The 15631-nt window shown below is 38.9% G+C and overlaps 1 protein-coding gene across 2 annotated transcripts; it reads right to left on the bottom strand.

The window, feature by feature from the left end:
* Positions 1–2456: 2456 nt before the first annotated feature.
* On the bottom strand, positions 2457–15556 carry gabrr3a (gamma-aminobutyric acid type A receptor subunit rho3a). 2 transcript variants are annotated; one of them, XM_026182634.2, is made up of 9 exons: positions 15190–15556; positions 14502–14614; positions 7969–8036; positions 7648–7871; positions 6349–6431; positions 5571–5708; positions 4620–4772; positions 3261–3454; positions 2457–3149 (listed from the first exon to the last, which is right to left on the bottom strand). In XM_026182634.2, exons 1-9 carry the CDS (start codon positions 15330–15332, stop codon positions 2853–2855), a joined length of 1413 nt encoding a protein of 470 aa, XP_026038419.1. In that variant the 5' UTR covers positions 15333–15556; the 3' UTR covers positions 2457–2852. The 2 variants fall into 2 exon arrangements, with proteins under 2 accessions (XP_026038419.1, XP_026038423.1); XM_026182638.2 differs by lacking the exon at positions 5571–5708 and having other exon boundaries at positions 15190–15480.
* Between the last annotated feature and the right edge of the window lie 75 nt (positions 15557–15631).

Here is a 15631-nt window from a genome sequence, read left to right as displayed (position 1 = left end):
CGTCACCGAGTTCTGACCTTTTTTGGATTGGAAAACACTGAGAGAATACTGTGAACTGTCATAATGAAAACATGACAAAGCCATTTGACTATCTTGTTCATAAAGATGGTGTCAAGACTTCTCACTTTGATGACACCGGCAGTTTCATTGACATGAATACTTGCTTTTGAGGAATGGATTATCGATTTTGCAGGTTATCCACTAGGTTTTGCAGTTTGCACCAAATGTTTTGAGAAATACACTAACTGCTGTGCAAATGTTAATAGTGATTTGAGAAAAGCACCAAAGCGACTGAGAAAAACTGTAATTAAGGAAATGCACCGCAAAATACAGTTACAACCTCAAAATGTGGGTGAAAGCACTGCACAATATTCATGGTATAGCTTTAAAATGCTGACATTGTCAGAGCTTCTGTTTCTGATCTGAATAACATAAGACATCAAGCAAGAGGGATGAAAAGCTGAGTGATTTTGATATTCATGGAGCTCAGGTGTAGTGTGTTTCAGTAGGTTGTGAGGACTGTAGATAGATAGATAGATAGATAGATAGATAGATAGATAGATAGATAGATAGATAGATAGATAGATAGATAGATAGATAGATAGATAGATAGATAGATAGATAGATAGATAGATAGATAGATAGATAGATAGATAGATAGATAGATAGATGTAAAACTATTGCGGTAAAACTTTGATCAGGAAAGAATTAACTGAGAATGCAACAATGTGTGTATTATTTATTAAAGTAGATGCCCAGTGATACTAGTTGGATAACCTTGTAAGAGAGTAGCTATATGATTAGAGATGTTGCTAGCCCAATTTTTTTGTATCCTTTAGCTACTTCCCCTGTTTTTAATGGCTTTGCTTAGCTAGGTAATCATTTCCTAGCTGCGGTATCGTGCTAAAGATATAGAAATGAGCAGTATCTATGTTGCTCCTCACCAAAAGAGGAAATTAGTGCATATTTCTCAAGATGTTTAACTGTAAAAAAAACAAAGGGCTTTTTTTTTTGTAAAGCTTTAATATCTAATGGTCACATTTAGACCTAATTTGAATTAAGATGCCTCCCGCTGAGCTCTTCCATTGCAGGTATTATCAGTCTGGTGTCCTGCTGGCTTTCTGTTCCACAGCACACTGTTATGCAACTGAGTGAACCTTTTCCATTTCCCCCTCACATTCTACATCCACTAATAAATTTAACATATTTCCATGCGATTGCCTTGGAGGCTCAAAGCCCTTTGGGGTTACATCAGGTAGTCAGGTAAAATGCACCAAAATAAACATGCGGCATGGCTTGCTGTTGTGACCCCTTGTGAATAAGGGAGTGGCTGAAAATGTCTTTCTTTTATTTCCATGCAGTTATTGTGCACCGGATATTACCCAAGATATTTCATTTCGTATAGAAAAACCTGTGTTGCTTTCAGGACTGTGTGCAGCCTGCAACTTAGTCCTTATTTGGATGTAAGGTCAGATGTGTCTATTTTATAATTTGTGTCAACCTGTGAAGACCATTAAGTTTCCCATTGTGGTCATGAGAAGGTGTAGGTATGATTGCATGATTTTAATACCGAGTCACTAACACAGGGCACACATTTGACACCTGAAGAGCCAGGAGTTCTGAGGAAAAACAAAAGCTGTGTTCTCCTGAACATGCTTAGTGTTTTTGGTTTGATCTGCAGAGAGTGTTCAAGATATTCACAGAGGTCAGTAAAAGAACACACTACTGTCAAATAGATATGGATCTATAGCAGGATGTCAAATTTATACAGCCCAGTTTGATAAGTGGGGCAGATTGGAAAAACCCAGGTTGGGGTTTAACAACATATTTAATTCTTCAGATATCTTAATATAACAAAAAGAATGCTGCTGTAGTAAATGAAAGAAACCTGTCAGCATGAGTCTTTGGGCTTAAATTTTAGGACGTAATTGTGTAAAATTAAAGAAAACGTTTTTTTAACTCATTGCTAAGACTGTAATTATACAACAGTTAATTCACAGAAAATATCCCTTTTTCCCACTGTGAGTCCACAGAAAAAACAAAGTTCTACAGTAGATACTGCAAAAGGGGAAATTTTCTTTCATTGTACTGTTTATCTATTACTTCATTTCTTTGGTGTGGTATGAATGGCCCTGGGGGAAATGCAATTACAAGTCCAAAATTTATGCCCTTTTTCACATTTTCCCATTGGGTTAGATTGGGGTGTTAGCCAGGCTGATGAAGGCCCCCCGAGTCTTATCTTTGAAACCATTTAAATGAAATGTTTTTGAAATTCAACACATTCAGCAAATTTTTTAAGTTTTTGCAAATTTTACACACAATTTTCTGTCTGGTGAGGATGATATTAAACATGAACTTGTTTATAAGTGCTCCACTGGGCCCCTTCAGTTGAAAGTGTGATGCACTAAATATCAATAAAGTTCAAGGCAAAGAGAATGTGAAGCCCGAGTCAGACATTTAAGAGCATACACATATTTATTTTCTATATGTACTGTATTTAATGTACGTATGGATGTATCTGATCCAGCAATAAAACAAAATCCTACAAATGTTTATGCATTTTGGATAAAAACTCTTTCTGTTATAAAATCAAGCATGCCAGAAACACACGTAAACATTCATTAAACTATCAGCCGTTCACTTCCACGGCCGCTCTCAGGTTTTCTTCAAGTTACAGCCGAACACTTTTTCATTAGACATCAAGAAGGACATCTATACTCAGCAGACTTGAATTCATGTCATCAATTAATTATTATTATTATTATCCGTCTGTTTTTGTTCATTTGTGCAGTTGTGACAAGAGTCAAAAAAGGAACAGTTCTTTTGTTTTTTTCAGCTGCTTACTCAATGTGCTATGCATACATGCTCCAGTAAATGATGTTGAAGAGCAGGTAAGCCAGCGGGAATAATACCCTGGAGTATGAGTCGATCATGTAGCTGTTGCTCATGATGAAGCTGAGGTTTCGTTTTAAAGGGTGCTTGCGATGTAGCCTGGTGCCTTCTGTGGGTGCGGAGACAGTCGAGTTTCGAGACTGGATGTTCCTCTCTGTATTTGGGGTGCTGGCAGGGAGGGAGGCCAGGTCAATTTCATTGTCGTGGAAACACCCATCAAAGGCCATAGCCTCAGCAGCATTGTAAGAGGTGGGCATCTGCAGAGAGAGGAGAGCAGATCACTGTTAGTTTCTGGAGATTGCCTTATGGCTGCATACCGTAGCCTAAATAGGACAGGAGATTTGAGAAGATTTTAGAAAGAACTTGACCTTTGCTCTCTTCAGCTTCTTCATCTCCTCCACTGTGGTGAAATAGTTGACCGCAGCGTACTCGATGACTGACAGAAAGACAAACAGGAAGCTCGCCCATAGATAGATGTCTACAGCTTTTACGTAAGACACCTGTGGCATAGAGGCCGACACACCGGTGATGATGGTGGACATTGTCAGTACGGTGGTGATGCCTGAATACAGAAAAACCAGTTGTGACTGTTGCTGCAGAAACATTGCAGAGAATAATGTTATTGTAGCTACAAACAAGTAATAACAAGAAATTATCCTTTGAAGACCTTTTATGTACCAATGTGAATTCAGTGTATGAACAATTGTGCCATAAAAATCACAGCAAATGTGATAATGTAATCGAAATACTTTAGTCGTGGTAAAGGGCAGTGGGCTTGAAAGGGCATATCCTTTATCATCATCCTCAGGGTTTTGACAAGCATATAACCATGCAAGTGTATTTATGTTCATTAATTACAGAAGGCAAAGTCATTATTACATCATTGCTGGATGCAAACTAGCTTAACTCTGATTTAGTGCTCTTTTGCTCGTAAAGCTTTTAGAATTGGAATTTGGAGTCTGTCTGATTCCAAAAATAGCCCAGCCTTAATGATGGCATCTCCTTGCGTAAGCTAACTGTGTAGGAGGGGGAAAACATAGATGGTGAACCAGCAGACACCGTTGGATATGCTTATTTGCTTTCTTGCTGAGCGGCAGATTAGAACAGTGACACTCATCTCTCCTGTCCATAAGCCAGGAAATATCTACTGTTTGGCTGCTGGGAACTTCACTATCATTGTCATTGCAGGTCATTGCACCTAAGTGAGAACCTATTGTAAAACAATGATGTGAGTTAGTGAGTTTCACTAACTTATAACATAAGAATCTTGTGAACAGGATATTTTAATCCAAACCCCACTACTTTCCTGAACTTTAACCAAATAGCAGTTGGAAAGAGAAAGAAAATAACAAGTGAAATCATAACAAAAAGCACGAAGCTATCAAAATACCAAGCAAACTGGGGTCTCCTGGTTGACAAACTTCCTCCACTCCTTCCTCCTTATGGGGAATTTCTCACAGTTTAAATACGGGCAATTAGATCTCAAAAACAAGGTGTAATTATTTGATGAGACGATGTGCTTCCTGACTGATTTACGCCTAATCTCTCCAGTATTTGGCAAACAAGGGAGTGAAATCAATCTTACCATTTCACTCTCAAAAAGTTAATCAATGGAAAGATGAATTTAAAGTAAAAACTAGGCATGGTGATATTTTTTTATCGGTCCAGATGAAAATACAATTTCGGTAATTATTTATGTTGGTTGTATTGGCTCAACGGCTTAGTACCCAGGGAGACACGGGCAGGTACGGCTCTCCTGTCTATCCAGAAAGACACCCAGGACAGCATCACCATCAGCATGGTGGGAAAGTACGTCTGAAGCATGAAGAAGAAGATATGCCGCCTTAGAATGAAGTTTATGTAGAGCCGATTGTACCAACCTGAAACAGATAAATGGACACAGTGGAGTGCAGGCAGGTGCAAAGCAGGGTGATATCAGTAACTGACAGGAGAAAATAAAGTTGTCCTTATTAAAAATAAAAGTCTAACATGAACCTACGGGGAGAACCTAGAACTCAAATGAGAGAGCAAATCTCTTTAATGCCGGAGTTACATAACATCTTCGTAGATTGGATACTGTAGGTTCCCTCACAAAAAATTTTAAAACTGAGATGAAAATCTCTCTTTCTCCAATTCTAGTGTTTCTTTCTACACAGACAACAATAAAAGGAAACTGGGTTTGAAAAAGTAGACCATACAACTCTAAAACACCTTGCATAATCAATACCTTTCTGCTTTGCAGAGAGGGATTGATTCCCATGTCATCATTTTGGAAAATGTGGTTATTTTCTTTCTCACAGAGAACCTAAACAATCAATAGCACTCAGTCATGTCTGTGTACATATAAAAGCTTTCGCCCATACACAGTTACTGTAGCAAAGCATTATGACTGGAAATGGGAATAATGTGTTCATTGGTAAACTGTACAGATGCTGGTTATTGGATTTTGTAGCCTTTGCCGGTTAAGCTGTTTTCACAAGCTTGGACAAGTTAATCAACTGCTGGCTGCATCTCCATAGAAAACGATTGTAAGAGTGGTGTCAAATCTTTTTATGTAATGCGTATTTTCCAAAATGTTAAACTGTTCCTATTTAGAAAAACTGTAGGGGTCTGGAGCACTCTGGCTGTTTTCAAAATGAATACATCTCAGAGTGTCCCCAGACTCCTGCCGGACATACCAGTGCTGCTGTAGAAGGCTAGCCCAAAGGAAGGCTGGAAGTCTTCAATAAAAAACTGAGAGAGCACAATCTCGTCAGTCCTTAATGAATCATTCCCGTTCTTCCAGTAGAGCATTAGGTCGTTCTCATTGTAAGCATCTTCAAGAGAGGAGAGAAAGAGGGTGGGCGTTTGGGGTTGGACACCTTCGCGTATTGCCTCTCTTAGAAGTTTCATGGATGTTTCTCTCAGAGGAGAGGAGAGAGCTGCCAAAAATGGGACTACCAACTCTCCCCTGAGATCAGGATCCATGATTGAGACACACAGAGTGAGAGAGAGCGGTAAAGACCAAAGAATTCACAAACATTGCAGTAAATCCTGCATCATGAGGATAGACAAGCATAATGCACAGAGGCTGACTTGAATGACCCGAGGATTATAAATAATTTGTGCAAAAGGGGGATGGTGATGCTTACTACTGTGAGTATGAAGTAAGGTAATGCACTCTGAGCTGTCTCTGTCCCAACTGTATAACATTCAAGCATATCCAATTGCGTTTTTTTGCAGAAAATAGATAGTGTTTGAAAATTTAACAAGCTCAAAGCTTTCTCTAGCCCAAATTTTTTAAATTACATAATAGTGCATCAAATGTTGTGTAACATGTTTACCAGCAAAACATGTCAGCACAAGAACAAGTACATTTAATGTAGGAATTAACATTATTACTCTGCAAACAACACTGGATATCCTATTAGGTATTTGCAAGCAACCACGATGTCCCGACTGCAGCTTAATACTCACAGCTCTCCAGCTCCAGAGAGCAGTTCTGTGTGTCCAGAGGGAAACTGCTGAAGTCCATTGAGCAAAGAGCCGTCACAGTGATCCTGAAACACAGCTTTCAGTTAAATAAATACCTACATAAATATTGCAGTAATCTCAGTGAAACAGTGTAAAATAAAACTACTGGACTGAATTGATTCATTCAGTAACAGCATCTGTGCCTGACACAGTTTGTGGCTGCTGTTGGCCATTTGGGAATTTGTGCCATATTGTCATCGTCTGTGACTGAAATGGATATGTTGAATGCCGTCTGGGAGCTTACGTTCCACCTTCTCATATTCACTTCATACCCTGCCCACTAAACTGGGCTGTGGTGATGTTCATGCTCATCAAACAGTCTTAGTAAAATTTAAGCCATAACTCATTGTATCAGGACATGTAAGCTTAAAATTTGATGGTTTAACAACCCTTGCTAATTTGTATATACTGTACAAGGGGTTTTGGTGCAAATGCCTTCATTGGTCTGATTTTTGGCAAACCGCACCTCAGGGCTGAAAACTGAAACCAGCTGGAGCAAACACCAATACAGTTTCTCTAATGGCCATTTGAGCCTGGCCCCGAAAGTAAATCGATAACACAGGCTGTGCGTAAAACACAGATGTAGCCACTGTGACGTCACCGATTGGTGGTCTCATTTTGAAACTGTGTTTGTGTCGTGTTTTGAAGCCTGATGCTTCAGTTTGACAGAGAAATCAATACACTGTGCTCACAAGGTAACAATATGCCAATCACAACCCCACCCTAAAACATAAGTTCATCCTCCTTTTTGACTTCAGACCATAATTCACAAAGGCAATATTTAGAGGAAGCAGTAGGCTCCTTTTCCTATAGACTTCACACGAATTCATTAAAGAGTTGCCCCCTGCTGGCCACTAGTAAGAAAGCTGAATTAATGCATGTCTGCATTATCTATATTGGCTCATCTTCATGTGCAGGTAATTGTCCTAACACTTATCCAAAAAAGAATGAAATCCTTTAAAAATGAATGTTAATGTTAATCAGTGTTAATGTTAACATTTTTTATTTTAATGACACTATTTATCAGAGCCTGGAGTCTGTAGATCCACCTTACCATATAGTGTTAGCTAATACTTTAGCATCCCAATCAATTTCATCAAATTTAGGCCCTTCTAATTTCAAAAAGACAAGATAATGACAGCCAGTATTAGCCATTATTTTGGCTACTGGTTAATGACAGAAAATGCAATTATAGTGATCTCTCTATGAATACAATGAGACATATATCATTATTTTTTTTACCTAACACTGTAGAGAATATTTCCATCAGGATAAACCCTCAGCATGATGTTCTCCATGGTTGTATCATGGATAAAAGAACGCTTAGAGTGGACAAAAAACACATCTGGAACCCAGATTTTCTTCACCAGACGTGCATCGAAGGTCCGACTCTTGTTGCTGCTGGAGGGGAAGGCCAGGCGATCATCTTGCCAGTAATGCCGCAGGTAGAGAGTCATGGTGAAGTCCTGCAAAAAAACCCAAAAAAAACCAGTCATTTTCAACAGAGAAAGCAAGTCAGTTTCTTTTGATTAGATTAACTACTGAAATCTAAAAGGTGCGTACCATGTTTACTTCAGAAATGCTGTCAATGCTCTCCACCTGGACATCGATACCAACAGGCAGGGCTGAACCTGGACAGATGTTGCAATGGATCAGTTGGATAACATCTGTTTGCACATCTGTCAGAGATTACCAATGTGTAAATCCCACTTCTGAGCTATATGCAGAGACAACCCTAGTTTATACAGTCATGATACACAGTACAGTATAAACATCTGTGACTGAAGCAAAAAATCTTATGTTCACATTCTACATTTTTGAATGTCAAAGGAACCATTACCTTACACTGGAAATCTTTGTAAATGCACAACCTCACCTTTTATTTATTTATTTTTTTGGTTCACAGTAAAAATCAACTCCTCAAAATGTCGTTTTACTTGAAATGCATGTTTCAGTGACCTTTCTTTACAGTATTTGATTTAAACAAATGAACGCTGCTGCTCAGTTAAGAAGATAAATGTAAAAAAAAATTGTTTAATTATTTATATATCTTCACTACTTTCTTGGTTAAGCTGTTAATACTGTAACAGAAATATGTAATACTTAGCTCTCTACTGATTCTGAGAAATTACATCAACTACATCAACTCGTGTGACCTCATACGTTACATTTAGTACTGGGAAAATAAGCGAATCCTTTCTAATCTAATCTGGCCTATGGGAGAGGTAGCTCACTACCTACATGCCTATAAATTTCCCTGAGGTTACACAGTCAACATGCATGTGTGGACATTCAACAACACTCACTAATTCATTATGTTATCTTAAAGGATCCATTAATTGAAAATCTGCCACATTGTATTATTACATAAATATCCAGGGTAGTGTATAGTAAGAAGAATGGTTCTTGTCATTATCCAGCGGCACAATACGGTTAATGTTTGATTTGAACTGTAAACACCGACTGATGTTGTTGGAGGTTTTTTCTGTGCCATTGTTTAATGCAGGTAAGCACTCAAAAGCATGTGTTTGCAATCACAATGGAGTAATGAAGGTGGAGGGATTTTACTGGGATGCTGACATCCTGGAATAGGGTCAAACAGAGTTAGCTCACTTAAACTCGTTAATGAGCTTCAAAACTCTCTATTACCAACAAAAAAAAAATAAGGAAAGGAGGAAAAAAATGAAGAAAAAATCTTCGCGGGCCACAGGACACCACACATAGCAGACAAATGTAACAATCCAGCAAATGTGTTTGGAGCTAACAGAGTTAACTCACACTATCAGCTCAGTGATAATGTCAAGTTTAGGAAGAAAAGGTTTGAAGTAAATAAGAAACAAAAAAATGGGTCTCGAACTCAACTCTATTTTAAATAAATATGTTTTATTAGTATCATAGTCACAAAGTGAATTAACGAAACAGAACAAAGAAACAGAAAACAGAAAGATAAAGTGTTTTCCAATTCGTAACCACCACCGATTTGCTTGACCCAGTAGCTGAATAACAATGCAAACTGATCAAGTGACGGGTAATCTTACTTTTAATACTAATTTGTTACATAACAAGATTCTTGCTATTAAAAAAATAACCTGTCACACTACCCAGGGAGAAAAGTAACTCATCAGACAACCAAAATCCCCTCTGCAGTTAGCTTTGTGGTTATACATTCAGAAATTCTACATCCTAATATGTTTACTATAGTCAGTTGATTTTACCTCAGCAGGTTAGCACTGGCAGAATACCCTCAACCATCTCACCAGCAATCGGCTTGTTAGTTTCCTACAAAGTGGCAGCTTTAGTTGTGGCAGACATTCATTATCACCTGACAACAAATGATACAACTACTTAATGCCCTCTTTGCCTGAATGCTTTATGACCTGACTGACTTGGATACAGTCTTTGAAAATATTTTTTATTGAAAAAAAGAACAGTACTTGCAGTTACCAAAATACAATCAACCTTTCTTCATTTTCCTAAGTAAATAAACACACATATATATGAAAAAAAAAAACACAACGCCCCCCCCTCCCCCCAGTCCCACACAGATCAACACAACCATCAAACATATTAGAGGAATATAACAGTAACAAAAGTAGATTTAAACAGGCAATACCTCTAGACTAGCAAAATAAGAGATAAAGGGTTGCCACTTGTGAAAAAATTTGGCTGTGCAACCTCTCAACGTATATTTAATTTTTTCAAGTTTTAAAAAAAACATGACATCTTTAAGCCACCGGGAAATAGTAGGATACTTAACAGACTTCCAATGCAACAATATTAGACGTCTCGCTAGTAGGGATGTGAAGGCTATAATGTCCTTTTGTGTGGAATCAAGTGTAAGTGAGCGAACAGGAATCCCAAATACAGCAATCAGAGGACAAGGATGAAGAGTTACCCCAAGAACAGTTGACATAATAGCAAAATACCCTGTCCAGAAACCTTGTAGCTCAGGACACAGAAAAAACATGTGGCCGAGGTGACAAGGAGAACCGTGGCATTTATCACATTTATTTTCCACTTCTGGATACAATTCAGAAAGTCTAGATTTAGAAAAATGCACCCTGTGTATGACCTTAAATTGAATAAGTCCAAGACGAGCACAGGAGGTGGAAGATCGTACTCTCGCTATAGCCTGTTCCCAAGACTCCTCATGTATTCGAATTCCCAATTCTTCTTCCCATGTACACTTAAGCTTAACATTAGAGTGGTTACTAAAAGACAGAATAGCATCATAGAGTTTCGAAATGGTTCCTCTGTGATGAGGAATAAATGATAACGTAGTTTCCCACTGCTGTTCTGGAGGTAAAGAGGGGAAATTTGGGAAACACTTGGCAACAAAATTTCGAATTTGAAAATAGCGAAACAAATGGGTAATAGGGAGATTATAACGAGAAGACAAGTTGGGAAAACTATCAAAAACACCATCCACATATAAATGTTTGAACTGTTTTATACCCTTGTCACACCACACTGAAAATGTCGAGTCCAAAAGTGAAGGGGGAAACAAATGGTTTTCGCTTAGAGGACCCGAGGAAGACGGCATTACAAAATTAAAGTGACGTCTAAACTGAAACCAGATTTTGAGTGTGTTAAGAACCACCTGATTATCAGTGTACAGAGAGGGTCTCACAGGTAAAGAGGAATAGAGCAAAGCCGGTAAAGAAGAGCCCTTACATGATGATAGCTCCAATTTACACCACGAGGAACCAGAAGATTTTAGCCAGTAGCAAAGTTTATGGATGTGAGCGGCCCAGTAGTAGACTAAAAAATTAGGTAATGCAAGTCCTCCACTAAATCTGCATCATTGCAGCAAAGTTTTAGAGACCCTAGGTGGCTTCCCTCCCCAAATGAAAGAACCAATAATCTTGTCCAGTGAAACAAAAAAGTGTTTCGGCAAAAATAAGGGAATTGACTGAAATAAAAATAAAAGTTTTGGTAAGATGTTCATTTTAACAACATTAATCTTACCGATTAAAGAAAGGGGGAGATTACCCCATCTTTGAATATCAGATGTGATCCTTGATATAAGAGGAGACAAATTTGCTGATTTAAGGCCAGCTAAAGAGCGAGTCACGTTAATCCCTAAGTACTTAAACCCAGATGGACTGAGACGAAAGGGCAGATCAGACTGTTGAAGTTGACGTGCTGCCGTATTAACAGGAAAACACTCACTTTTCCCCAAATTTAATTTATAACCTGAAAACGAACTGAAGTTCTCCAGAATACTTAAAACAGCAGGGATGGAGCATGCCGGGTCAGTCATATATAATAACAAGTCATCCGCATACAATGATACTTTATGTGTAATTCCATTATGGATGATTCCCCTGAATACAGAAGAAGATCTCAATGTAATAGACAGAGGCTCGATGGCAATGGCAAAGAGTAAGGGAGACAAAGGGCAACCTTGACGACAATCACGACCCAGCGCAAAATAATCAGAGTAAACATCATTAGTATGAACACTGGCTTTAGGGGACGAATAAAGAAGCCGAATCCAGGAAATAAATTTATAGCCAAAACCAAATTTCTCTAAAACAGCAAACAAGTACTCCCACTCCACCCTATCGAAAGCCTTTTCAGCATCTAAAGAGATCACAAGTTCAGGAAGTTCAGATAGACGCTTTGAGTAAATAACATTGAAGAGTGTACGGGTATTAAAAAACAATTGCCGTCCCTTTATAAAGCCATTCTGCTCTTCAAGGCGACTTGGATACAGTCTTGAAATATGCAGCTGATTTCCTGTCAGAGGAACATCAGTAGTGATCTAATCACTCTGACACTCAACAAACCCATGGTGCACGCCTGCAGATGCCTTAGGGAATGGCATTGCTGTTCAGAGGCTCTCTATCACCAGATAAAATCTTCCAAGAACTCTTATTAGGCCGACGTAAACATCTGTGTAATCATCCACTGAAAAGACTGAGACAGACACTAAGCAACTTGTTTTGCCTTCTGACTGGAAAGAAAATGAATTCAGACATTACAAAAGAGGATGACCACTGTGAACATGCAGTAGAGAAAGTGATTACTGTGCAGGGTTTCTTTAAGGTAATGACAAAAAAGATGCAAAAGATAAAAAAATCCAGACCTGTGATTGGAAGCACACACACACACACACACACACACACACACACACACACACACACACACACACACACACACACACACACACACACAGGGAGAATTAGGAACACAGTTCAGATTATTTTATCCGTGCTACCGCAGTCATTGTCTCTCAAAGCAGACAATCTAGGTCACAAAGGGCTTTTTGGGCAGCATAATACCAAAAACAGCACAGTAACCTAAATCAACCTGCTGTGTTACCATTAAAGCACACTTAAAAAAATACTAGGAAAAATATTTGGAGTGAGAAAAAGTTAAAATAAATGTATAATAAATACAAATTTATTAACCTTTATTTAACCAGGAAGATCCCATTGAGATTAAAAACCTCTTTTTCAAGGGAGACTTGGCCAAGATAGGCAGCAGCAGATGTCTCACAGTTACAGAAATTACTCAAACACAGGCAGCAACAACCCACATGCAACAATAAGTGAAAGAATACAAATAAAATAAAAAATAAAATTCAATAAAATTCAAATAAAATAAAAAAGTCAGTTAAAATGATAATCAATCTAATTGAAACAGTTGCATGTTATGGACTTGACCTCAAGGATTCGTAGTTTAGATTTAAAATCACTTAATGAAATGAATTCAGTCATTTTCCATTCCTTCTGCAGTTTGTTCCAGGCCAAGGGTGCTAAATGGACAAAAGCTCTTTTACCAAGTTCAGTTCGGGCAAATGGAACAGAAAGCAACAAGTAACCATGCGGACGAAGAGAATACCGACCAGCATGTTTCATTACAAGCAGGGAACATATATAAGAAGGGAGCAACCCAAGTATCGCCTTATATATAAAACTGTATAAATGACAGTTCCTCCGACTTACCAAAGCAGGCCATCCGGCTGAGAGTATAACTCACAGTGGTGAGTCTGAAATTTACGGTTAGTGATGAACCTCAGAGAAGCATGATACACAGAATCAACCATTCGAAGACATTGAGCAGAAGCATTCATGTATAGAATATCACCATAATCCAGCACAGGCAAGAATGTTGCAGCAACAAGCCGCTTCTTTGTATTAAAAGAGAAACACAACTTATTTTGAAAATAAAATCTCAGTTTTAACTTCAGGTTTTTCACAAGATTCTCTACATGTGGTTTGAAGGTAAGCGAGTCATCAATTAAGATTCCCAGATATTTATAGGTGTGAACCAACTCTATTTTATGACCTTCAAGAGTGGTTACTGATGGGATTGTTTGGGCTCGTCTCCTTGATTTAGAAAACAACATGAGCTTTGTTTTGTCTGCGCTGAGAACAAGTTTAAGCTGATGTAATGAGTGCTGGACAGCAGAAAAGGCTTTCTGCAAGGAGTCGATGGCTTGGACAAGAGTTGAACCACAGCTGTAAATAACTGTATCATCAGCATAGAAGTGCAAGTTTGAATCTGGCACATGTAGACTAAGATTGTTTACGTAAATGATAAATAGAAGGGGACCTAATACAGAACCCTGTGGCACTCCGTTGTGCACTGTAACAAAGTCAGAACATAGACCGTCAGATTTAATGCACTGAGTCCTGTTACTGAGGTAGTTTGAGAACCATGTCACTGCTCTCTCAGAGAGTCCTGACTGGAAGAGTCTAAGTTTTAAAATACAATGATCAACAGTGTCAAATGCTTTTGACAAATCAATAAAAAGGGATGCACAGTGTTGTTTTTTATCAAGTGCAATAGTAATATCATTTACCACTCTAATTGCAGCTGTGATAGTACTGTGATTCTTCCTAAAGCCTGATTGATATTCAGATAAAATGGCATTGGTGTGCAAAAACTCCTTTAACTGCTCACACACAAGAGCTTCAAGAACTTTGGCCAGCACAGATAGATTAGATATTGGTCTGTAATTAGTTAACACTGCTGGGTCGCCCCCTTTTAATAGAGGAACAACAAAAGCTGATTTCCATACTGAGGAAATAAATAAATCCATAATAAATACAATGACCAAGTGTGTGCGTGTGTGTGTGTGTTACCTCCAAAGCCAGGGCGCATTGCAAAGTCATGGTCTTCAATCCGAAGCAGCTGCTCAGACTTAATTAGCAGAGACTTGGTGCTGTCCAACTTCTTCATCTTAAGATCCACCCGTCTGGAACGCAAAGAGAAGACATAACAGCTTAAGTAAAATCGTTCTCTCTGTCTAGATTTCTTTCTAACAAACACTTAAAACAGCACTGACAGATGGTGTTAGTGATGGCTAAATGGACTCTAGCACTCTGATTAAAAGCAAAGGCCGTAGCCAAAGGGAGATGAGTACTTTTGCTTTCCACTGCATTCTAGCACATGTGTAACTCAGCTTGATATTGTGGAGCCTCTTTCATTTATATCTGACTCCTGAATGACTTTAGTCACTGAGAGGATGTCATAGTTATCCTAAAACCAAACCAAAGTTCACATCGTTTTATGTTTTAGATTCAGCAACAATCAACACTAATTTTCTGAGCAATGCACATAATCTATGACCTTTCTCTGACACTGATCTACCATCAGTGGACGTAAACGCAAAAAGATGTAGTTATTCATATTTACATGTGAAAGCTCTACAAAGTAGGACATGGAAATGATGTCCATAAAATCACCCATGAAGGTTAGTTTCCACATAAGAAGAAGCTCTACAATTATAGTAAATCAAAGATTCATCTAAGAAACGCCACTTTTGCTCACCCTCCGTGCTTTTGTCTAGCGTTCTCTCCGACGTACAGCTCCTTGTTTCTTCTCTTGTTCGGGAAGTGGCTGCTGTTGAGCTGAGTGACAGGCCACAACCAGGCCAAGCACATCAGTCTTAAGGCCAGGAAGGCCACTCTCATGGTTAAGCAGGGGCTTCAAAGACAAGAGGAACCCAGATGTCCCTCCCACTTCGTCAGGGTCTCTCCCAGTCAATGTCACAGTTGTCCCCGTCCTCTACTGACGCTGTCCATGTCCCAGCAGCTCTCATTCTGTCCCGTCACGCGTGCGCCCGGCTGCTTCTGCGTTATCCCGCTCTCTCATCTCCTGTAACATGGTGAACATCAGTTGAGATATCCAGCAGACTGGCATCCCCCTGGCTCTGAGTTTGTTTGTCACTGTGCCATCCCTCTGCTTACGTCTCCTGACACATCATGTTGCT

This window comes from Astatotilapia calliptera, chromosome 10, assembly GCF_964374335.1.
Source record: "Astatotilapia calliptera chromosome 10, fAstCal68.1, whole genome shotgun sequence".
Classification (NCBI taxonomy): domain Eukaryota; kingdom Metazoa; phylum Chordata; class Actinopteri; order Cichliformes; family Cichlidae; genus Astatotilapia; species Astatotilapia calliptera.
This window is presented reverse-complemented; position numbering and strand designations above follow the sequence as displayed.